This window comes from Patiria miniata, unplaced genomic scaffold (genome assembly GCF_015706575.1).
Source record: "Patiria miniata isolate m_02_andy unplaced genomic scaffold, ASM1570657v1 HiC_scaffold_7, whole genome shotgun sequence".
In the NCBI taxonomy this organism is placed as follows: Eukaryota; Metazoa; Echinodermata; class Asteroidea; order Valvatida; family Asterinidae; genus Patiria; species Patiria miniata.
Genome location: NW_024037074.1, coordinates 18,962,122 through 18,988,320, shown reverse-complemented (window position 1 = coordinate 18,988,320; position 26,199 = coordinate 18,962,122). Strand labels below are relative to the sequence as shown.

Below are 26,199 nucleotides of genomic sequence, written 5' to 3'. Positions count from 1 at the left end.
GGTCAGGGAATCAGTCTAGCAGGCTTGTACCCGTATATAGGTGCACAATCAATTGCAAAGAAAATGCGGACTAACTAAATATGATAAATTGGGAGCAGTATATGAAAAAAAAAAGAGTTTTTTTCCAACGCTGGTCAGCCGACCAGCGTTGGACATTGATACAAAAAATACCACTTCTCTTGAAAACGTCAGCACACCAGGTGCCACGATTGTACAGGATGCTTTCGACCGTCATTCACTAACAGTCCAGTAAGGTATTTCGTGATAATTTGGTAGTTTTGTTTTCTGATGTTTTCAAATGTTGTATATTCCCTTTAAGCATAAATGGTACTAAACGTTTATTAAAATGCTTAAAAAAGGTTCCTTTGGCCTTCAGGCGTTAATCTGCGTTAATCCAAACAAATGCACAATTTCACAGAAACGTGACATCATTTTTAGTGGTTATTCATAGCCTTAATTGCACTCAGTCTGCCCAGTAACTTACTGCACTCTACTAGTTTTGCAAACAGCACCTAAGTGGTCTTATCAGTCAAACAAGTTGCCAGATAAAAGTTTACACCTAATGACACTCCTGCACAATCAAACATCATTAACACGCCAGTTCAAACAGAGGAATACAAACAAACACCTTCAAATGGCCCTTATAAACTTCCACCAGAAGCTTATAGACCAGTAAAGGCCCCAATTAAGTTGGCTATGCCGACCAATTTGCTAATTTTATGATGTCAAGTTCTGGCCCTGGCACTTCAGTGTTTGTAGCCGTGAAGGGTTCCAGTTCTCAACCGGTTTTTGAAATTGTAGATATATTTTTATATATATAAAAATTCTGAGATATTTGGGATGAAATAGATCCCCAAATTGGATCTATTTCACAATGAATTGTGGGGCATTTTTTAAAAAAACGGCGATGGGCTTCTGGACTACTTTTAGAGGTTGATTTCTTGATTTTCATAATACATGTATGTCTGGGTCTGCTGTGCGCTTCATGAAATATCATGCTATAGACCCATATAGACGTATGGGTCTATTGTGTACTTAGTGCAATACCTTATTCCTGATGGCTGTGCCATTTTAAAGGTCAATTTTATCAATTAATCTAACTTAACTTAATTCAAGTGTGTGCAATTTTTGTTATTATGTTTTGTTTTTTTGGCTGGGCCATTACTTTTGCCTATTTTTTCTTTTTCATATTTGGACTATATTGTTGTGTGTTTTTTGTAATGTTTTTATATTGCAACATTCTTGCAATTTGGCTTGAGGGCCACGAGTTGAGTGAAAATAAACCAATATATATAGAGGTGATCATCTTAAAGGGTGAATCAAGCTTTGGTTTGATGCACGTCTTGAACACTTTGGAGAGTTGTTCTTTTCCTGAATTTTTTTTTTTTTTTTTTTTTTTTTTTTTTTTGAATTTTTTTTTTTTTTGATATTTTTTTTTTTGATTTTTTTTTTTTGATTTTTTTTTTTGATTTTTTTTTTTGATTGAAGACATTATAATTGGTGGCTATTTATTAACTGGTCTACACCCAGAGCTTCCCATAAGCCCCACTTACCAGATCAACCAGGGCGATGTAGACGAACATTCCCCCGGCCAGGGCAAATATCCACATGCTGACGGCCTCCACGTTTCCCGCGGCGATGCCGATGGCCAGACCCATGTAGGCTAGAACGGACGAAATGGCCTGGACACACAGCGCTTGCTTGATGGACATTCCGCCCTTCAGCATCACCGCAAAATCACCTAGGAATAACAATAAGGGGCAACATATCAACAGTTTGTGCAAATTTACAGAGGACAAAGCATAATCCCAATGTGTTGTGTAGTTACAGCCTACAGATTAGTCATTCCAATCCCCAAAAAGCTTTTGTTTTGTTTGTTTGTGAATTTTGGTCTGCATACGCAGTATGGGGTCGACCACCTGGATATAATTGACTTTGTTTTTGTTTTTTTGAATAAGGGAATAAATGTGTGCTCTGGAGGTTTTTATCACTCTGTTTAAGACCACTTAGAGTCTGGGTGCTGATAATTACCCGAGCCAGAGGTGATGGTAATTATCAGCACCCAGACTCTAAGTGGTCTTAAACAGAGTGATAAATACCGACGGAGCACATATTAATCCCATTCATAAATACCTTTTCGGTAAGAAAAAATCATATAATTCGTTCGAAACATCCCGATTTTGTTCAACAAATTCACTTTATGCTTTTTGAAACATCCCTCTTGCAAAATAATGGAGTGTTCAGCTGGCGAGTAAGATGTAAACAACCCTTTTATGGAGATTGACGCGCGCGTATCATGTTCTGCGCGGTGTCGCGCAGAACGCACCTGGCACGTTGCGTTTTGAATTTAGAACTATAAAATTCTGACTCCCTGGTAGTGTTGCGCATGCCTACGTGAGGATTGTGAACGTTCAACCAATGAAACGATGAGGCACTGGATTTTTAGGAGTCCACATTTTATTGTGACACTGGAAAAGTGTTTAAGACCAGCTAGCCATGTCTTTATCATCCATTTAAGACCTGCCACGTGACGGGCTCTCGACCAATAGGAATAGCTAAACTGTCTGAGGTATTTATGAATAACTTGTTTAATACAATTTTTACCTAAATAAAGAAGTGGTTTTTAGTGGGGCAGATAGTGGATGTATTTGGGGGAATTGTACCTTTGACAATACAAGCATTGTATTTGGCACAGAGTATGTCTTAAGAAGGAAATTTGGCTATAGGGCAGTCACAGATTTGTCCTTTGCAAACAATAACTTAAAATAAGGTAGATTAACAAACAAATTTCAAAATTTCCAAAATGGCTGCCATTGCTTGATATTCTACCTATAGTTTATCAAAGGACAAATCTGCGATGGCCCTATGGCCAAATATCTTTCTTAAGACATAGTCTGACTGTGTGCCAAATGCCATGCTTGTATCATCAAAGGCACAATCCCATCACCTATCTGCCGTACTATTCAATCTGCAAATAAAAGTGAGCATAGTAAAGTTTCAACTGTTTTTAGTTAAAACTTTTTGTCCTTCAAATAACATTTTTCCAAAAAAAAGATCGAAAAAATATTTTTCTCGAAGTATGGTTATAACAAGTAAAAACATATTATTCCTAGAATTCCTGAAGCTGAACTTAAAAAAAAGAAAACAAATAACCCCAAAACTCACAAAAAAAATCTATTAATCACAATTATTTTCTAATTCCTTTCCATACCTAACTCGTGTGGGATCTCATGACACATGACGGCAATGGACGTGCTCAGTCCCCCCGCAACGCTGTCCGCAAATGCAGCCCCGACGATCAGCCCGTCGCAGAAGTTATGCAGTCCGTCCCCCATGACAATGATCCAAGCCAGCGTGGCGATGCTGTTGTCCCCCGGGGCCGGGGGGTCGTGACTGTGGCCGTGGTGATGGCTGGGGCCCATCTCTGGGTCATCGTCATGGCAATCGTGATGGTGGTGGTGATGATGGTGGTGTGAAGTTGAGGCTGGGTCGACGCGGCCGTTCTGCAATTCAAAGTCTTCAAGAAGGAGCATGCTGTTTCTTACTGTTCAAAAAAGACGGGACAGAAAAGAAAAACTGTAGTCAAGTCTGTTGCAAGTCAATCAATAGTCAAATCAAAAGTCAAATCACAAGTAAAGTCACGGATACGAGGGGATGAATCTAATAATGACAAATGAATGCTTTCATCGCAGTTTTTCACTCAAATACTGGATTATTTGTAAATGACTTGTGATAAACTTGTAAGGTTTTGTGAGGACTCCGACCTTACGTCTACAACCCTGACAAAGTGCTGTAGGAAGTGAATACAATGTCAGCTTTGTAAAATCATATCTTGATTCACAAACCTGACAAACTACTCGTACTTAAGCTTGTTTCTCTCCAACAAATTTATCTATTTTTTTTTAATACTTGCATTAATAAAGTACTACCATGAGCATGACTATATCTCAAGCCTGCCTTCTATAGATTTTTTTCTGTAAAAACTTCTTGAAATCTGTCCATTTTTCTCAATAGTTTCCGACTGAAAAACAAACATTGGCAAGGTATAACAAAAAAATCTTCAATATTTAGACCCTTTATCAGCTTTCCATTAAATTTTGTAAAGAATTTCCTGAAATTTGTCCATTTTTGTTTGCAACTTTTTCAAACTGAAAATCACTGGCAATGTATAAACCCATCTGCAGCCTGCTTCCAAAAAAATTTCTGAAAAATCTGTAAAAGTTCTTACTGATTTCTCTGTTGGATCCCACGGCGGAGGTACTGGCCGGCGAGCAGTGGTGGCAGAGTTTCTCTCCGATGGCTTCGCTGCCGTTAATCTTCTTGTACTCCCCTTGCAGCGCCTCCTCCTGTTGTTGGTCGTCGCTGCCGTCCTCTCGCTGGCTGCTGTGCAAGGGTCGCTGGCTGCTGCTCTTCTTGTCGGCACGCTGTCTGGTCTTCCTCCTCGCCTGTTGGAATGTCAGGACCACGAGGTTACAGTATAAGGACACTAGATATGGCTTTCAACAAGGATTCAGTATGGCTTTGAAGGTGGCTTTCAGACACACAAATTAAACTGAGCGCAGTTTCCACACAGTGCATTACTTTAAAAATTATAAGGCACAATGGTGGCTGATGACAGAAATAGCAGAGAATCAAGCAGTGTATCAAATGACATTTGAGCTCTTATCTGATTTTTGCACAGCATACCTTCTTTTTTGTGCCTTGATGAAATTAAACTGACCACGGGACCATTAAAAAACAGTAGAACAAAGCTGATTGGGAGCCGAACTGGAACTTGTTGGTCCTACCTTTCGGTCTTTCCGTGCCTGCTGGCAGGACGCCATGAGTTGCTCAATGATGAAGAACATGAAGATGCCGAGCAGCACGAAGAAGCCCTTCCAGACTGCATTCCTGGCATGCTGCTTCTCTGCCTCCAAGGCCTCGTGGGCGTGGCCGTCTTCCTCCTGGGTCTTGGTGTCGTCGTGAACATGGATGCCCAGGGACTGCATCATCAATGCAAACAAGGGTGTAAATAAATTTGTTTTTGTGACTGGACACTGGAATAACGCTGGACACATACTAAAACTTTCTAGATGTGAGATGGAATTTGCGTCAGAGAGATGTAAACTTTGTACTGTTTTTTTTTTTTTGAAAAAAATTCCAGTTAATGAAAAATGACTCACGTGTGGGATGAGATGCATCATGGCATCGCCGGCCAGCGTGCCCACTGCCATGGCAACCAAGACAGACAGGAGACGGTGGTAGACGTGGGGATAATGCTGCATGCAAGGCACAACCAGGATGCAGGTGATGGAGGCCAAGCTGATGAGGGTTACTGCTGCAATGCCGTAGCCCCAGACTGGAAAATTACAAGGTTGGGGAAGGAAATAGTTTTTAATACAATGGGTAAAATGGGTGTGGTCAATGGGTGTGGTCAATGGATTGATCTGCTATGTCGTAGCCCCAGATTGGAAACTTACAAGGTTGGGAAAGGAAATAGTTTTTAATACAATGGGTAAAATGGTTGTGGTCAATGGGTGTGGTCAATGGATTGATCTGCTATGCCGTAGCCGCAGATTGGAAACTTACAAGGTTGGAGAAGGAAATAGTCTTCGTAATACAATGAGTAAAATGGGCGTGGTCAATGGGTGTGGCCAATGGATTGATCTGCTATGCCGTAGTCAAATACTTTAATATTAACAAGGTTGGGGAACGAAGTAGTGTTTAATAAAATGGGTAAAATGGGTGTGGTCAATGGGTGTGGTCAATGGATTGATCTGCTATGCCGTAGCCGCAGATTGGAAACTTACAAGGTTGGAGAAGGAAATAGTCTTCGTAATACAATGAGTAAAATGGGCGTGGTCAATGGGTGTGGCCAATGGATTGATCTGCTATGCCGTAGTCAAATACTTTAATATTAACAAGGTTGGGGAACGAAGTAGTGTTTAATAAAATGGGTAAAATGGGTGTGGTCAATGGGTGTGGTCAATGGATTGATCTGCTATGCCGTAGCCGCAGATTGGAAACTTACAAGGTTGGAGAAGGAAATAGTCTTCGTAATACAATGAGTAAAATGGGCGTGGTCAATGGGTGTGGCCAATGGATTGATCTGCTATGCCGTAGTCAAATACTTTAATATTAACAAGGTTGGGGAACGAAGTAGTGTTTAATAAAATGGGTAAAATGGGTGTGGCCAATGGGTGTGGTAAATTGATTGATCTGCTGTACCATTGGCCCATAATGAAATATTTATGAGGTTGGTACAAAATAGTATTTAATGAAATGGGTGTGGTCAATGGGTGTGGTCAATGGACTGATCTCCTATACTGAAGCCCCATACTGGAATGGGGGGGGGGGGGTGTAGACGTTAATAAAATGGGCATCCTGGGTGTGGTTGATAGATTGATCTGCTATGCTGTAGCCCCATATTGGAACATCACAAGGGGTGAGGGAGGAAAATAGCCATTCAAAAAACTGGAATCATTGGGTGTGGTCAATGGACTGATGAGCATTACTGAAGCTATTCCCTGTCCTCACACATAAAAAAAACCACAAGGGTTGGAAGAGAAAAGAAGTCAAATGTGGGTGTGGTCAATGGACTGATGAGATTTCCAGCTTCTGTGCTGTTGCCCGACACTAGTCATGGGGAGGATATCATATTAAATGGACTTCAATTATCGGTCAAACCAATTTAACAAAAAGTTACAAGAATCATGAGAACATGGGAGGGGATCGGAAGTTATAACTTTAAAAACAAAAAACTTAAAGGGCATGTTCACTATATGCAACCCGGTGAGTGGTAACTATTATTCACGTGAGGATCATTGCAGGAAGAACAATGAAGAAGACCTCATCAATAAAGAAAACATGGTTCCTCAGAAGAAGAAAAAAAAGTTAAACGTGCACCTGCCGGTAAAAACAGTTCGTAGTTAAATGTAGTCAAATTGCCACTGGTGATCGGATGCAAATATTTCTGTGAGTTCCCCCAACCATTGATTGTTAACATCCATTCCCCAAACAACCAACTATAAGACTTAGTGGACAACACAAAGTTGGTATGTGCATTCTTACTGAATCAGTAAAACTCTCCCCCGCATTTTTTTTTCGAAAATAAACCCTTCGAGGGCGAGATGTGAACTGGAACCGATCTTAAAACACGCCAAGTATAAGGAACTCACCGTGTCCAGAGTGGTGGCCTGCACCGCTCCCCGTCGCGTTCAGATCGTGATGCCCGTGCGTCGTCGTGTCTTCGTGGTCCTCGTGGTCATCGTGACTATCGTGATGATGCTCCTCACGACCGCTCACGTCAAACTGCATGCACACGTGGCTGTCCAACTGCTGCAGCAGCACCGGGCAAATCTGGAGGAACTGGACCTTCGTCAGGCCGGACGCGGAGGACGGTATATCGAAGATGTCCAGGAGAGCGTCCGGGGTAAGGCACTGAAACCGAGAGAGGTTTGTGAAAACAAAGTCCCATCATTATTCTGTTTTAACCAAAGTGTTACTGTTAGCACACTTGTTGACTTGATTAAAAACAATTGTCGTGGTGCTACTTACAGAAACTTCCCCTACCCCCTCCCCTTTTGACCCACCGGAAAAGGCCCTTTCCTCTCTACGTAAAAATGACACCGGCGATAACCGGGCGCGGTTCTAGAGCCAATATTTTTCGGGGGGGGGGGGGGGGGGTAGCAAGATGGATCCAAAATTGTTTTCAGGGAGGCGTGCTGAAATGTAGACCGATTATTTTCTCCGGACACTTAGGCCTCTGAAAATCAATAGGCGGGGGTGGGGTGGGGGTGGGTGGGGGGCTCGTACCATATTTTCAATAGAAAGCGCTGATAAAATCCTACAATCAGGCACACTATATTAACTATATAGGTGTACAAATGCACCCTTCTCATTTAGGGGGAGACCGTTTCCATGTACGTCAAATTCTTACATTTTGCTGGTGCATTTTTTTTAATGGATTTTTAGTAGATAATGCCCTCTCATAATAAAGTTCTCAAAATATTATTTATGACGTCGATACTAATGGCATTATTTATAGGAACCATACCCATTCTGGCAAATTCCAACACCCGCATGGGAAGTTGTACACACACACTGTTGGATTTAGTTTCTGGAGGTATGCCAAACCCAGTGTAAATGACCATCAGTTTAGGGGTACGTACTGTACCTATTCCAACAGATTTAAACAAAACCTGCTGTTGTGCTTTGATGGATTGAGTTCAGTTAGGGCTCAACATGTGCTCAACCTACTCTCGGGTTTGACGCCCCTAAAGGAGGCTGCCCCGGACTGATCTAGGTCCGCCGGTGTTTACGCTGTTAAAAAAATTATAAAGACGTCGACATTTTAAGTTTGCCAAACAAAACAGGCCCCCGGTTTATAAAGTTGGTTAGTATAAACGTGATTGATTGGTAGTTTAAAAAAAAGACTCCAGCGTTTTCTAAATCGTGAGAAATAAAATTGTTTTGAAACCCTGTCCAGAGCGTCTGGAAAATTTATTTGCTTTTCGCCCAAATAACTTCAAACTTGGGTTATATACGACTTTGGAAGTGATCCCATTTATTTCGGTAGGGTGACTATTCTTTAACACCAAAAGCAGTCCCCCTGACAACTAAATCCCATGTGGAATTTCACGACCAAAATTCAAAGGGAAAAAATATCAATGCCGGAAGTAACATCAAGTCCCTTGAAACATTAACATCGTTTTGAAACCGAAAACCTGTTGTATTAAAAGGTTAGTCATGGAGGATGTGTTCGTATTCCTCCATGGTTGTGATAAACGCCCTGTACCAACAGAATCACGTATCTAGCAGGTTTACCACCAAAATGTTTCTGACGGCGAAATCTCGAAAAAATGACTTCACACAACTTTAAAATTATGTTGACAATATCGTCTCCGTGGAGCATTCCCCTGAGAAGTTAAAAGTCACTCGGATCACTGCGGGCAATCCTGCAACTTCAGTCTCCTGCAACTTGCAAGTTCAGTATCGATATCACGCGATGAACAAGGGTTATTGAGTTCGACACTGCAAGTTGCAATTCCCATGCTCTTCAAAAAGTTATTATTTTTTTTACCCCCTGACGAATTTTCAAGTTGTATGATTTGTGTATAAACGAAAAAAAAAGCTTTGTTCCGACTTTGGGAGTACGAGAGCCCTATTAGGAAATTTTCAAATTCTTGCATCCAAGTCACCATCTGGTTCACCATGAAGTTGTCGAATACTTTTGTGAAGGCTACTTTTTTTGCATCTCGGTGAAGTTATTGACCGTAATAATACGCATACGTGGAACATATTGCACGTGTCAATTGTAACCTGCACCCTGGGGGACCCTGGACTAGCGGCGACTTTCCCACTACATACAATTGCAGGATCTGATCCACCAGTTGGGGGATCTGATCCTGTTCAACTTGGCAAAAGGTGGATCAGATCTGGCCCAATTTGGCAAAAGGTGGATCAGATCCGGCCCAATTTGGCAAAAGGTGGATCAGATCCGGCCCAATTTGGCAAAAGGTGGATCAGATCCAGCCCAATTTGGCAAAAGGTGGATCAGATCCGGCAATTGGCGAATCAAGTGGGAACGGGGTCCTAGCCGGGGACTTCCATTTTGAAATTTGAAAACCCCTTGGTAGTCCCTGGTAAGTTTTTAGTCAAGTCCCACGGGGCGGAGACATTTTCTTGAAACCCATGGGTAAGTCCCCGCCCCCGACCGCTGGGCATAAGTCCAGGCCCTAGTAGTATGCCGGGCCTAATGTGGAAGTCCCTGCATATGGCCCGGCAAAAGATGCCTGGCATCATAATGCCCTAAACTAAGGCCACTCAGTCATACCTTAGCAAATTCATGATTTTCTGATTTCTCAATCCCCACGCATTCCGATGCATGTCGTACATAGTGATTTCCCGAAGGTAAGTCCCCGGGTAACTGCCTGGAAGTCCCGGTATAATAAGCCCCGGCCGGTGGGGCATCTGCTTTTGGAAACCCCCCGGGTATCGCCCCGGGTCATGGCACACTCCATCATATGGGATATCGATCACGCGCGTGGTCCCACATGGAGTGTGCTATGACTTTGAACGTACGGTACGTATGGTATGAAACGCTTGTATCGTTGGTACCCACGATATTTTCACCATGTTTTCACACATGAGTGGGAGCAGCGAACTAGCAGACGATCAGCTGTTTCGAGCATGTGAATTGTCATGATTGTTGTGTTCACTGCAGTTTGTTTTCGTGATTTTTACATCAAAATCCAAAGAATCCAAGACAGAGGTATAACAAAACAATTACTTTTGACTGCCGAGGTGTGGGATATGACGCTTTGAACACCCGAGGGACGCAAAGCACCGTTCGCCTCGGGTGCCATGCGCCCCTTGGGTGTTCAAAACGTCATATCCCACATCACAGCAGTCAACAATTGCTTATTATACATGGTTGAAGAAATAATGCCGCGGAATTTAAAAGAAATTTTTTTATCAATCTTCCAGCAATAATACCCCCGATTTCATGGCGCCGTCTAAACAAACTTCTTAGTTTATTGAATACCAAACATTACTGGGCACAATGGTATCATATACGGCTAATGTAGCCTGCGGGCCATTGATGTTTACACGTAACTATACACGGTTGCTTTACATTCATTTCAGTAAAGCCCATTTTTTATTGTTCCGTTATTGGCATAGCCTAAATACAAAATCATGGTGTTTACACGTGGGCTTATAACGATAGCGGACTTTAACCTCGAGGTAACAACGGTTTTGATACATTATCTGCGCTATAAAATGTGTTCCAGTAAATCCAGTTCCAATGCCTCGGAGACACCTCCATGAAGACACCATGGAGGTAGAATCTAATTCTACTTCCATGGGGACACTAACGTTACTTCAGCGACGTCTCAGGTGGCCGAGTGGTCGAGTGGTATGACGTCTGCACTAGAAAGCAGAGGTCATGGGTTCGAGCCCCAGCCGAGTGATTTTTTTGATGTGATGTTGGTTTACAATAATCAATTGGCTAAAGATGTTGAACAAAGTGCTGTTTTTGACCATCGTATACCAGCAACAAGGCTGGCCTGGATCAATGTACGATTCAAGTTCGTCGGTTCAAGATTAATTCTTGTTTTCGAAAATAAAGTGTTCGTGAGGCCTCAATCCGCCTCGCGGTTTTCATTTATCGGATCGTATTTATTTACTTACTTTCTGGGGATATGAAATTCATACCACTGCAACCACTCATGATTCAGCTGGCTCTTTTACCAAGTTGAAACCGATTATTGACGGGTCCGGCCACCTTTCACGCTGACTGACGACAATAGTTTGGGCGGTGCTGACAAATTAGTCCCGCCGGGCCATATAGCGCCACAGTTGGTACCAACGCCGTGACCGTCCCGTCCACTTCACGGTCAACCGATCCGGTCTGAGTGGGTGGTTGATCGACATTATTGGACCTCGATGAGAGATCGCAGGTGAACCTCACCCGTCAATCACGGTCGTTCGAATTTTAACAAAATATTGACAGTGGGCATTTTGGAAAATTCTGCGAAAGTGCACGGGATGAATATACACGGGATATCAAGATATTATCCTCTGGCAAAACAAACACTGGGTGGACATCCCACAAGGATAAGATACCGATTTTGTAAACTACCGTGTCGACAGCTGCAGCGCACCATACCACGCTGGTGTTATCAAAACAGTAATCGCTGTGGACTTCACACGGAATGACGCCCTTACAGACAAGCCGACCTGTGGGGTGTGCGATTGGCCCTACAGGTCCAAGATTCCTTTTCCCCAATCCCCCTTCGAAAGAGGAACGCTGGACGTCCCGTGCTAATGGCAGGAGGTTCGGGCATCTTTTGACATCGCACATCCGAGTCCACGGGATCTAATCAGGTTACGGGAACCCATTACCAGATTGAAAACGCCATAAAATTGGTTATCCAAACAAACACAGGCGGTTATTTTTTTGCGTATGATATGACGGCTATGTTAATGGTTGTTTTATTACGAGGGCGGGTGTAAATGCCAAGTGACAGGCTTAATAGACTCCCTGCTGGTGAAAGCTGTAGGCTGGTGCGAACCTTTACAAGTTTCCCAAACCCACATAGGATTAGGTTTGCGTTGAACCGACTGTTCAAGCAAATTGGAGTTTAGAGCGCCCATACAGACACGTTCGGTCAACACACAATCCAATACAAGGGTACATAACAGCCAGTATCTTGTTTCTTGCGTGCAAAGGGTCAAAAAAAGAACGAATTTGTCAGCTGATGGGAACCTTTCGAAATAATCCGCAATAATTTGCATTCCCCCATAGCATTGCACTGAATACAATGTATGTCATGTCTTAGTTCCTTAATGTAACAAAGTTTCAACAGATAGTTTGCTATGATACTTTAAAATCGGTAAAGCCAAGTAAAAAAAAATCTTTAGCGTCTTGCCTTTTTGAAAAAAAAGGAAGGAGGCGGCCTTTTTTCCCTCCAGAGTGACCGCCCGACCGGGCTTTTTTTCAAGATGGCCGCCAGCTTTGGCCATCAGTTGGCTCAGGAAATGACATACCAGCTTTATAATGGGCTAGATGCAACAGACAAAGAGGCCAAAATGATGTCACTGTTTAAAATTTATCGTGTTTTCGGTTTGAAAAAAGGGAGGAGGCCTCCAAAAAGGAAGCGGGCGAGGACGCTAAACATGTTTTTTTTAATTTGGCCTAAAGGGTTGCATTCCTGACTTCTGTTTCACTCGTGATATCTCATTTAATTTTACTGAGTTTAGATTTTGCGCTCAGCTGTCAGAGGGTATTTCACGTTGGTATACGGCAAATTAGACCTACCTGCTGACTGTATGCATGCAGTGAAAACAAACCTTGTTTAGTTTCTCAATCAGCAGACAAATACCATTCCCTAGCTTTTGTATTCTGCCTTTTCGTGGGTATCTGTGTTCAGAACCACCAAAACGACCCGTTTAATTAGAGCGTAGATTCCTAGCCAACATGCATGCGCTCTGCTTACACAAACAAAATCGCACAAAATATGAATCGCAGACGATATCGATACAATGGCCGACAACGTCAACGATAATATTTGGTATTTTTGTATAGCTTCGAAAATGTTGACAATAATAAAATTTAAAAGGCAATTAGATAGACCTCTGGAAATCTAATAATAATAATATTCTCAGCCAATTGGTAATGATGACGTAAAAGAGACCACGACTTTGTATAGCGCTCTATTATTTACCATCAATGCGAGAGCTCTTCGCTTTAAGGCAGTTCTTTCTATCTACAAACTGTGAAGAAACGGGTTATTCCACGTAAGAGAAGTTGAAGATCCAGGATCTGATCCATGATTACACCAAACATTATTGTCACACCACTTTCACTTGATGCGTATAACACCTTTTATGAGTGAGTTTTCAGACCGCTTTGGTGGATAGAAAGGGTGAAAAATGATGATCTGATGATTTACATTTTGCTTTGGAACGTCATTGCGTCTTCAGTTGTCGGATCAGATTGCAGTGTTTGATGATTGCACCACATCGAGACTTTCGAAAGAGCCCTTTCATGAGCAACATTTGGTCGCGTTTGATGGCGGCCGTTCCCCAATGCAAGTAATATTTGCGAGTGTTTATACGAATGCGAACTGTGACGGGGAACATGTGGGAGCACTGTGTTTGTGTTATTGGGCAAGACACTTTACCACAATTGCCTCTACACATACCTCTCTCGGCTGGCGTATCGGAAGAATTGGTTGATTTAGCAACAAGTGTCACATTTATAATCAATCTTCGGTGTGGCATCTGTGATTTACTCATAGAGAAGTAAACGGGCACACACTCACACAGAATGGAAAACGTATCAGACCAGTATGCGTTGTCAACTTCTTCTAACGTTCCTTACTGTGAATATAACTTTGACATTCCAAGTTGTATTCTTTACGTGTGTGTACTAAGTCCAATCTGCTTGTTTTGCCTCATCTGCAACTTGTTTTCTCTGCTGGTGTTACATCGCATTCATGACATGCATGACGTCACTAAGCTGCTGGTGGTAGCCCTAGCGATTACCGATGTTGGAGTGGGCTTCTTTGGGCTTCTCTCTACAAGTATCAAGCTGCACATTTATATACTCACCCTACATGCTTTAGTTGAATTTTCTCAAGTGCTGGGAATATGCATTCTGGCAATGATTACTGTGGTCCGCTACATTGCAGTATCACAACCTCTCAAACTGCAAACTGTAGTCACCAAAAGACGAGCTTACATTGCCTTGACATGTGCAACTTTACTCTGTCTTATTGCACTCACTTGCAGAATGGTAGCAGCGGATGTCAAACAGCTGGTTGTTTTCACAGCAGCTCTCATTTATGTTTTGGTAATCTCACTTCTTTTGAGTGTTCTTGTTCTGTATGGAAAATTGCTTTTAATTGCCAGGCATCAGGCACGGCGTATAGCAGCAGCTGAGATCAGTGCTGAAGATGCACAGGTTCAGCTGCATCGCTCAAATGTCAAATCTCTCAAAACATTTCTGATCATCACAGGTACTGTCTGTGTCGCTTGGCTGCCCTCACTCATACCACTGAGCGACCCTAATGTGGGTGTCGTTATTTTGGTTAGCAGCCTGCGCTTCAGCAATTCCTGGCTCAACACAGTCATCTATTCCTGGAGAAATGAAACTTTTAAGGAGGTCGCCAAAAAGCTAATTTGCCGGAGAGGCAGATAGAAACAGATACCGTGGTTCATGCCTAAACAAGCTCAAAATGATCTCGAAAGCTACGGGCCAACAAATTCGTGTTCATGCACAAGTGACGTGATTGTGGCGTGTAACTTCTGGAAGGAGTAGTGTTTTGAGTACAAAAATCAGGTGTTTAACCCTAATGACCCCACGATGACCTTTGACGTTCAGTGGAGACCCATTAAAGTGACACAAGGGAGGGCCAGAACCTAAGGGACGAGTTGATATATGCCCTTCGCCAGGCCTGAGGGATGAGGTGATTATAGCCATGCAAGGCTGTCATTGAACGTTTGTTACTAACTAACGAAGAGACACGACGATTTGTTGAAAATGGCACACCGACATCATCTGATCGCAACTGACACAATATAGATAGAGTATAACGTCATCCAAATTGTTTCATTGGCATTAATCGTTCCTAACTCTATAATAAGGCTTTCAATAGTTTAGTAAGGCACTCCAATGGTGGTTAATGGGTGTAGCAGCGTCCCGGGTCAATCATTTCATTTTTACTCCAACTATTTTTTTTTACTGACCCTCAAGATTAATTGCAGCATTGGTAGAACCTACAGCAATCCAGCTGCTAACCTTTGCGTTAATGCCTACTATGGGATTGAAAATAAATTTATATAGCTCAACAGTCGGTCGAATGGGACTCATGCCCCGAATACTGATTTTGGGATTGTGTCATGACTCAGCAACTTCAGAGCGGAAAACAAGATCAACATATTGTGTATCCCCGAATTGTACAGCATCCATAGAGCTAACGTTGTTTAACACCCATCTTAAGATTTTGAGCACTTCTGTTGTTTCAAACTTGCACCAACGACAAAATGGTCTATACCTTTAATTTCTCAAATATCTGACAACCAAATGCGCCTTTTGTCAGAGGCGTAGAAACAGATTGGTTAACATAACCAATCATTGGTTGAAACTTGGTTGGACACATATTAACCAATTGTTGGTTATTTCAACCAATCATTGGTTATGTTAATCAATGTTGTGTTTACACCCCATATGTACCCCTACAGACGTTGGACCCTATGTAGGGGTACATGGGGTGTATACATTTTTCAAGGGGGAACTAACGGTAAACGAAATGGATCGTTTCAACAGCAGTATAAACTTTAAGTACATGTATATAATTCAAGATTTCAAAAGGGGGCACCAAGGGGTCACAGACATGCCACCCCGGTCCCGTAGTTACGCCCCTGCATTTTGTCCGTCATTTTATGTGCCTTTGTGCCTATCGTTTATCAAAACATCGACACATGTTTAATAAGAACCTCAATATTATTAACATGCAGTCGGGCGTGCTCTGCTTTCAAATTTAGGCACCATCGTATACGTGAAATAAAGGCGGACAACATTTGTCCAAAAAAAGAAAGAAATTATAGCACACTTAAAAGAATTGATGTAGCTCAAAACCTTGTTATAAACGAGTGACTTCATCCTTTGACAACCAATGTTTGCTCTGCTGAGTGTATTGGTAACATGAAATTATAGCACACTTAAAAGAATTGATGTAGCTCAAAACCTTGTTAACGGGTGACTTCATCCTTTGACAACCAATGTCTGCTCTGCCGAGTGTATTGGTAACATGAAATGCACACGGGCGAACGTCGCCTCTGTCCTCAGTCAACTGCAGGACTTCCGAAAGAGATCGTCTAATCGGAGAAAGACCCACACGGGCAAGGTGTAGGCCACTGAAAATGCAAAATGAAGCTCTTGATTGAGATGAGTGTGAATGATATACTGGATTCCCAAACTCAGTTACCATTTTGACAAATGGAAAACGTATCGGATCAATACAAGTTTTCCGCACTTCTCTCTAATTCTAACATTTTATACGACGAGGGTTTCAGATGCACTGGTACCTTCAAAACTGATTCAAGCTGCGTTCTTTACGTGTGTGTAATAAGTCCAATCTGCTTGTTTTGCCTCATCTGCAACTTGTTTTCTCTGCTGGTGTTACATCGCATACATGACATGCATGACGTCACTAAGCTGCTGGTGGTAGCCCTAACGATTACCGATGTTGGAGTGGGCTTCTTTGGGCTTCTCTCTACAAGCATCGTGCTGCGCATTTATATACTGATCTTAGATGTTTTGGTTGAACTTTTTTCAAGTGCTGGGATTATGCATTCTGGCAATAATTACTGTGGTCCGCTACATTGCAGTGTCACAACCTCTCAAACTGCAAACTCTAGTCACCAAAAGACGAGCTTATATCGCTTTGATATGTGCACTGTTACTCTGTTTCGTTACACTCCTTTGCAGAATGTTAGCAAAGGATGTGGTAGTGCTTGACTTCTTCGGCAATGTCCTGGTTTTTTTTCTTGCAGTATCACTTCTTTTGATAGTAACTGTTCTGTATGTAAAATTGCTTTTGATTGCCAGGCATCAGGCACGGCGTATAGCAGCAGCTGAGATCGATGCTGAAGATGCACAGGTTCAGCTGCATCGATCAAATGTCAAATCTCTCAAAACATTCCTGATCATCACATGCACTGTCTGTGTCACTTGGCTACCCTCACTCGTACTACGTGTATTGGGAGATGTAAATTATTTTATCTGCACTTTCACTGAAAGTCTGCACTACAGCAATTCCTGGCTCAACACACTTATCTATTCCTGGAGAAACGAAACTTTCAGAAAGACCGCTATGACGCTCATTCGTCGGAAAAACAGACAGCGAGAATAAAGTTCAAAACTCACCACAACCCAATGATAAGATCCAGCAACAACGGCCATGCCATTTAGATCATGCATAACATTGTAAAAGACATTTTCAATTCTCCATTGCTTCTCCTTGTAATATACTGGGATGGTATTGAACATACTAACGTAAGCATAAGAGCAAATCATCTGCCTGATCTGCACGTCACTTGTTGAATATCGTTACTGGAGCACAAAACGAGAAGCAAAGGTGTACCGTAATACAAATGGTTAACGGTTCATTCGTTTCTGGAGTTTCAAAGAGTTTACGTGCCATAATACATTTTATCCAGGGAAAGTGATAACTTAAAAGGCATTGGAGCATGAGTTGTTTTTAAGTTTTGTTATTTTATCAACATAAAAAATATATTTTCTTTTACCTGTACCACAAAAGACCCATTATTTCGGTGGTGATTCTCTCTTCGTTTTTTAGAACACGTTAACAAGGAATTGTGACTGCGAGGTATCTAAATAAAATTATTATAAGGGACGCTCATATATATATGACTGAGTAGTCACATCGGAGAGATTTGGTGGATAATCGTCTCCTAAATTTGGTGAACATACGATTTAAACAAATTGGAGGATTAGGGAAGTACACCCGACCGTGGTTTGGGTGTATTGGCCTTGCTTCTTGAGTGCGAGGCTAGCTTAATTACAACTTGCGATTTCCATGCAGTCCAATGCACGTTGCTTTCACACTCACAAAACATCGTACCTGAAAATATATCAATAAGTGGCAGGCACTTATGATACTTTAATAGAAACCCATTTATTTTCACATGGCTTGTTGGAGTGAGTTACCATTTGCTAACAGTTGACTGCGTCCACTTCGATGCCGATACTGGGCAGATATTGCGCTGATGCCAAGGAGCATTTACCTCGCAACTTTCACGCTAGAAACCTGCATGCGGTCACACTGACTGTTAAAGCAGATATTCTATACGCAAGTTGGAAACAGCATCAAATTAATGTTATTATCTCACACTGTTTCTATAGGCCATAAGTCCAACTTCTCTTTGCTTCGCCGGTGTGGCACCGTTTGGAAGAAGTCTTAGATGTCAGGCGAATTTTCCCCCACATCATTTTGTGTGACATACGTAGATATACAAAATGATCTACGAAAGTGTCGAAGAGAGAGCGCTATGGAATTATAATCTGACGAGTGACGTTTTCTTCATCAGACGTCATTTAGACCTGTTGCTTTCATACGCATTTCAAACATTACAGGACACGAATCAAATTGTGTTCTTGGTGGCTGCACCACGATTTTAAGACTCTTCACTAAAGAGAAATCATGTATCGGTCGTTGAGTCTCACGGTGGCGGTTCCCCGAAACAAATTGCTGAAGAACTGACACAAGGTGCACTGTGCTATAGAGGCGTACACTTGGAATATTTCATCAGACCTGACTGGTTTGTACACCTCCCTCTACAACCGGATACAGCCTATATGGTGGTTGACCAAGAAATGTTCTAAATGGCTAAAGGATTGGCCATTTATTTTGTGAGTAAGAGGAAAACCTTAACACCATTTCTTGATTAAAATGAAACTGAATGATGTTCAACAGTTGACTACGGAGGACATTGACGATCGGCATAAAATAAACTGATATAAATTCAGGTTGCATAAGTATATAAGAACTTTAAAAGTTGATTCAGCAACTAGGTACATGTAATGTTCTCCTACTTGGGTCTGTGATATTAAACAAATTTGAGCCCATTTCTAAAAATGGAAAACGTAACAGACCACTATCAGTTCTCTTCTGTTTTCTCCAATTCTAACATTGCTTACGAGGAGCAGGAGTGCAGACCAAGCTGGAACACCTCGAGTTGCATTCTCTATGGATGTGTTCTGTGCGTTATATCCATTTTTTGCATCATCTGCAACTCGTTTTCTCTGCTGGTGTTACATCGCATACATGACATGCATGACGTCACTAAGCTGCTGGTGGTAACCCTAGCAATTACTGATATGGTAGTGGGTGTCTTTGGCCTCATCAATTCCACTACACGTCTCACGTCGCATGTTGATATACATTATTTGGACTATATGGTTGGATGTGTACAAGTGATAGGCTTGTGTGTTCTGGCAATTATTACAGTGGTCCGCTACGTTGCGGTTTCGCAACCTCTAAAGTTTGAAACTCTAGTCACCAAAAGACGAGCTTGTATTGCCCTGGTATGCGCAACTCTATTCTGCCTTGCCTTATTCGTTTGGGGTATTTCAGTACGTAATGTTGGAAGGCTACAGGTTTTTTACTTGGCATACAGTTACTCTGTGCTAATATTACTTCTTATGTTTGTAATTATCGTGTATGTGAAATTGGTTTTGATTGCCAGGCATCAGGCACGGCGTATAGCGGCAGCTGAGATCAATGCTGAAGATGCACAGGTTCAGCTGCATCGCTCAAATGTCCAATCTCTCAAAACATTTATGATTGTCACAAGCACTGTCTGTGTCACGTGGCTACCCACGCTCATGCTATTGGCTGATGTGGGTCCCTATGTCGTCGTTATGGTTGAAGGTCTCCGTTACAGCAATTCCTGGCTCAACACAGTCATCTATTGCTGGAGAAATGAAACTTTCAGAGAGGTCGCTAAAAAGATCATTTGTCGGACAAGCAGACAGTGAAACCGAAGTCCAAAAGTCGTCAACATGATCCGAATGGCACATGTCTATGGACACGACCTGGAAGACAATTGTTCCTCTTAACTTCAACCACAGCGTTAATTCATTAACCTTGCCAGCTGCTTTTTACAGCAGGTACAATGTTGTTCCTCTGCAAGTCAGAGATGAGGACGGGGGACCGAAAGCTGCAATGATGGATATCATGAAATCTGCGTACATAGCTCACAGAGTACCGCAGATCAAGTATACATGTAATTATGTATAATAGTTCGTGCCAAAAAAAATGGGGCGATGCCTTTCATACCCTTAGTATAGTAACAGAAAAAGAACAACTTGTTGCATAACCCGTACTTCTTGCCAACGTGAAAATTTGGTCCAATAAGTATCGCGAGAATATGAGAACGTGGACTTTTGAACGCAAATGTAATTATTTAGTATGCAATCATCGTCACGACTGGTTTCATTTGTAAGTTTGTTCAAAGGAAGAATGTGTGGAAACGTTTTAGGGTTTACCTTTAATTAAGGTACACCCTTTTGATGCTTTTCTACTCATATTTTTTAAGTGATGATAAAAAAAACCCTGATTCACAACTGTAGGTTTATGCGATAATACTGTTGGAGGTCGAATATTTTCTCCTATCCCTGACCCCTTGGTACTTGTGAAAAATCCTTTGATAAAAATTGAAGAATTCAGGATTCGCATCCGCTATATGGGGACCCATCCGGCCATTCTCAAAAACAGCTGGGGAGCAGGGGAAGTAACCTTTTGGAACTCTGCAATTCTTGGAGGTATTGAAGCAAAAACAGAGCAAAACAGACCTGACATATCAACAAAACCTCCCTAAGAAATATGTCGGTCATTTTTTTTCTCTTCAAGCAACTGCTTCAATTTCCACAATAGCAGATTGCCCCAAAACACCTTTGCAGTTTTCCTACACTAAATCTGTCAAAATTTGCACGATTTAAATATATAGCAAACAACTGGGAATTCAAACACTTTTTCTTCAACTGGCATTGTACGTCACTTGCTCCAATTGTTTGAATCATAATAAAGTCGTTTTGGAGTGATTAACTCGTTGTGCGCGTGTTATCGAAAATGCGGATTTGCGGGGCAGCATGTTATGGAAAAGTCCTTGAGCAGAATTTTATAGGAGATAATATTTTTGAACAAAAAAGTGAAATTGTCAATCGTCAAAATCATTATTTGCCAATATTCGCCGGTGCACTTTTTTATGCTCACACATGAAAGTCGTAGGTAATATTGCAATGCCAAGGGAAAATACCCGTTGTAATCGCAACATTTAACTAAAATCTATATGGCGTCATTCCTTGTTTCGACACGAGTTATCGTGCTGATATGGTGATTTTGTACTTTCGAAGCCGTATCATCCATATTTATTGAGACAATATCAAGATGAAAGTAAAATGTCACAAAATGTCGTAAAAAGTATTTATATTAGTTAAAAATGGTGTACATGTATAAATTTAAATATTTGCATACTTTTATCATACTATAAATTCTTTAGGTTGCAAAAATGTCGTTAAAAGTATTCATATTAGTTAAAAATGGTGTACATGATGTCTTTAAATATTTGCATACTTTTATCATATAAAACGGTTTTAGGTTGCATTTTAAATTCTCCAAATTAAACAAACTGTGTCTCGTCATAAGCCAGTTAGTTGTGTAGCAAGATGTCAACTATGTACAATCCTATGGTATTGGTAAAATTTGTGGCATCATCTTGTGTGATGTGAACCTCTTCAATTTCTATTTCTCGTGTTCAATTTTATTTTGATTGAATACAACATGTACACGTTTAAAGTAGACTTTTGATTCAAAAATACAATTTAGAATTAATGTACAATCAGAATTATAGCAACCCCGAGTGACTATAGTTTGGTGTCAATTATGGGGAAAAAATACACTGCAAAAACTACAGTGTTAAATTTACACCATTGGTATCTATATAGGACCATCTGGTGTTAAATTTTACTGGTGTTGTCCTATATAGATACCGAAAGGGGTTAAATTAACACTACAGTTTTTGCAGTGTAGCTATTGTATTTGTAATCAGTATCACTCTTTGTTTTACAGAGATATTGTGATGGTGATGTAACACTGTATTTTCGTGGTCACATACTTCACCATGGCAATATACGAGAATAGTTCCATGCCACATGCACATATAGGTAAAGTGATGTATGTTGATTGTATCTTAGCGTCGAGGTATATTCAAGTTAATTCTTGTAGAAACGGTTCTGTCTGTGTTTTAAATTTTCCTATTGACACAAACTGTCTCTGGTCATAAGCCATGCAGTTGGCTTATTGTGCGCAGTATATAAAATTATACCACTATCGGCTACATCGTATAGAATCTTATATGTTTGTAAAATTTGTTGCACTTCTTTGATGGTAAATTGGCAATGTCTTAGTCTTTGTCTCGTATTCGATTTTATTCTGCACCTGTATGCTTAGAATTTTAAGCTCATGTAGTAAAATCTGCGTGTGAACTTGTTATTCAGCTTAAACATGTAATCACAATCTCATTTAATTCAGTAAAAACAATCTGAAAGTAATTTTGTAACTTGAAAACTTAGTCATTAGAATTGTTCGTTGATTAGGCTAATGTAATCACAAATTCAATTTCGATGTCTTCAAATGACCTTGATAAAAAAAAGACTGAAACTGTAGCCTGATTTTGTACATAGGGCGATTTTTATATTTGGACTGCAAGTAAAGAATTAAGATTAGTTTCAAACGTGACCGTAAAACGTGGGCGGGACAGCGCTGCATGCACGTGAAAAAAATTAATAGGAGCCCGAAATGGTAGAATCAAAGGTCACAAAAGTTATGTAACAATGTAGGTAACAGAGAATGGTCATTATGTTTGAAACAAATTCACAACTACGCAACAAGCTTGCTCGTACCTGTTTGGATCGAAATTGGAATGGAAAAAGGGAACATAATGTTTTTTTCTAAGCTATTGCGCACCTATTGGCCAGTCATCCGATACAGAAGGAAAATTCTGTATATTCCTATATTTCTATATCATATGATTCCTCCTCCTGATTTTTTTAAATATAATAATGAAAGAACTATTAACGACCAAAATTATTAAATATTTAGTTGAATTTATTCTGCCTTGCTTGTCTGAACGCGACTTTTTTTCTTTTCTCCAAAGTATGCTTAGGCGGCGTTCGAATTACTAATCGCTACGGCTTGCAAAGTATATTGTTACGACTGCCGAGCCATTCCCATTAGCGCTGTACTTCAGCCAGCCGTGTCCGGACGCAGCCTAAAGCATAGCCTTGGTCAATGCTCTCGTCGTTATTCGTCCCGTACGCGGTCAATCGTCGGCATATATCCTCACGCGCTATGCACATGCATGTAAAAATACAAAGCGCGAACAGCGAACTCACGCGGCCACTATTTTTATGCAAATCAGTTGGAGACGATCTCGAGCCTTGGTTGCATTAGTGCCGTGTGTAGAGACACACAATGTGTACGTGTATGGATTATGTACGGTGCCACGTTTCACTATGCAAGTTTCCACGCAACGATCGACCAATAAGAAAACGACATTTAAGGTCAGCTAAGGCTATTAACATAATGAGCACCACCCCCAAAACCTCACATGGACGATTGAACCAAGGCTCGAGATCGTCTCCAACTGATTTGCATAAAAATAGTGGCCACGTGAGGTCGCTGTTCGCGCTGTATTTTTACATGCATGTGCATAGCGCGTGAGGATATATGCCGACGATTGACCGCGTATGGGACGAATAACGACGAGAGCATTGACCAAGGCTACCTAAAGCATGCCATTTCTCCAGTGGTATCGCCTCTACTAGTACATGAGGAAATTGATCACTAAAGCTGCCAGTAAAGTTATCGAAGAGTGATAACGGTAAAGACAGTCAGAGCATACAGACTGTAACATCGAGTTTATACCTCCGGTTCTTTCTTTCAGAACCATTCTCTTGAATAGTGAGAAATTATTCCCACATGTTTCCGCAAACCTCAAGACCTTTCGCTCTTAAGTAATTTCACCAGGCAAAGCCTCAAATCTTACTTTAAGTTATCGGTATCGGTGTAAAAGAGCTTATTTTTTTTATGTAATTTATGAGAAAGCTCTGTTGACCAAACTTGAAGCTATTTACACGGATAATGCTCATGCTTTGAGTCCAAATGTTATTTTAGCAGGTCCGGGATGATTGTCCCTACTTTGAAGAAAACTAACCGCCGTATGTTTTCTACCCAGTGCAATTCAACTTTTTAACAAACAGTTTGTAACAAATGTAAGATAATTCTTAAGGTCGTTGCTGACCAAGGAAGATGTGTACAGTGCACCAGTCTTTTTGCTGTCATTTTAAAGTTTCTTATCCTTTTTTTTTTTTTTTTTTTGCTGTCATATTTTGTATTATATGATGTAAAGTTTATTTTTCAAGATAGTGTTAATTTAAGGGTTTTCATCGCTGTACATGCTGATTGCAGGTTTTTACTATTTTATTGTATTGCTTTTACACCAGGAAAAGAACTTCAGGTCTGTTTTATATAACATGTACATGACTAATAAAATATGAATCTGAATGTGAATCTGCAGCCTACCTGCGCAAGGTGATTGTGTTCCAGTTCCTCTTCGTCGGCAGTGTGTTGGGTAGGGTTCAGATCATCATCTTGATGTACATCATCCAATGCCTGGGTTACTGCAGCCTCTCTGTCCTCTGAATGCTGTTGGTCCTCAAAAGAAAAAGGTTCAACAGAGGACGACTCGGCCCCATGATCGTGTGTTCCTGCTTCTTGTTCATCTTGGGATGACCCGTGATGTTCAACATGACTGTGTTGGTGGGTGGATGCATTATCGACCTGCCCCGGTACCGCCCCACCGAGTTCCCGGTGGTCGTGCCACGCATCACCGCCTCTGGCTCCCAGCCCGATGCTGCCCATGAGCGCCGACAATCCCTCGAAGCTCAGCCTGCCTTCGCCGTCGGTGCTGTTCGCGTTGCCGTACTTATCGAAGAGCTGGTGGAGAAACTCTCCTTGCTCCTGGTGGGGATCCAATAGTAGGCTACCGAGCGGCGAAAGCTTGTCCGCGCGATCATCTTGCGCCTTGGCGGGTTGGGGACTATCTGCCTCCGCCGAAGAATGGGTGATATGAAGGCTAAGCGCCAATGTCAATAACACTGTTGAGCTGATGGATCCTCGTTTCATTTTCCGGCCGACACAGTGTTTTGCAACTCTCGAGTTTATTTTCCGTTTCAACTAGGCCACGACTAAAGTACGAGACAACTAACAATATGCTAGGGCCTTAACTCGTTTCTTGTCCCATTTCATAGTAATTCGCGAAAGAAGCACCTCATCTCAAAGTCCAAAATTGAGTCACAAAAACAAGTTGAATTTCAAAGTCGGCCCACTAGCGAGGAGAACCAGTTGACAAGTCGTAAGTAAGCCTAAGCTTTATTGTTCTTTTGAGACCAAGGGTGTTTGACGAGCCAAGTGTTAGCTTTTTGACAATATGCCCCGCTCTAAGCTTCTTATAAAGGCCCGCCAGCACGGAGCAGTCACTCTTTTTACAACACGGAGCCCTGCACAACCTGCAGCAGCTAGACTTGCCAATCCACATCGTGTTCCCGGTGTGCCGGTGTTAACATACGGAAACAAAGGCGAGTCGTCATAGTCCAACACCCTTTCCGATGATGTCTTCTTCCTAGGAATTTCCCGGGCAACCCATCTCTAATCGCGCACACCACGTGCAGCTGGTTGCACCAACCATCAAGTTCCTCCAAACTTTCCGATTTGCATGAGTCGTCGATCTAGTTGTTTTCGCACGGTTCCAAAATTTAGCGATGTGCCGTGCGCAAGATCTCTCTCCAAAATGGCGTGCCGTGTGGAAAAATGTCATGCCGCGTGTAATACGCATGCGCTCTGCACGAACGGTGACGCTCTTGATCTTTGACCCCACATAATTTATCGCCGTATGCTAGTCTTTACGCCAGTCGTGTCACATCTACGAAGTAGAATATTTAACCAAAATGTGATCAAAGAAAACAAAGATTTGCAAAATATGTTTTGCGCTCCGAGTATTATTAACTTCCATATTTTCATAAAGCTATAAGTGTATCTATTTTGCATTTTCTTTAACAAATAACTC

The 26,199-nt window shown here is 41.5% G+C and overlaps 2 protein-coding genes across 2 annotated transcripts in view; one reads left to right on the top strand and one right to left on the bottom strand.

Moving 5' to 3' along the window:
- Positions 1-5,641, top strand: part of LOC119746144 (coiled-coil domain-containing protein 13-like) — a 70,614-nt gene extending 64,973 nt beyond the window's left edge. Inside the window, exon 16 of the mRNA XM_038222951.1 lies at positions 5,144-5,641. Coding sequence (XP_038078879.1) covers positions 5,144-5,147 — 4 coding nt within the window. The 3' untranslated portion in view covers positions 5,148-5,641. The remainder of the gene's footprint in view (positions 1-5,143) is intronic.
- Positions 1-26,076, bottom strand: part of LOC119746145 (zinc transporter ZIP10-like) — a 29,817-nt gene extending 3,741 nt beyond the window's left edge. The window contains exons 1-7 of the mRNA XM_038222952.1: positions 24,657-26,076; positions 7,158-7,419; positions 5,163-5,338; positions 4,788-4,982; positions 4,229-4,445; positions 3,212-3,544; positions 1,554-1,741 (exon numbers count right to left, since the gene is read on the bottom strand). Of these exons, the coding sequence (XP_038078880.1) occupies positions 1,554-1,741; positions 3,212-3,544; positions 4,229-4,445; positions 4,788-4,982; positions 5,163-5,338; positions 7,158-7,419; positions 24,657-25,259 (1,974 nt within the window). The 5' untranslated portion in view covers positions 25,260-26,076. The remainder of the gene's footprint in view (positions 1-1,553; positions 1,742-3,211; positions 3,545-4,228; positions 4,446-4,787; positions 4,983-5,162; positions 5,339-7,157; positions 7,420-24,656) is intronic.
- Positions 26,077-26,199: the final 123 nt, after the last annotated feature.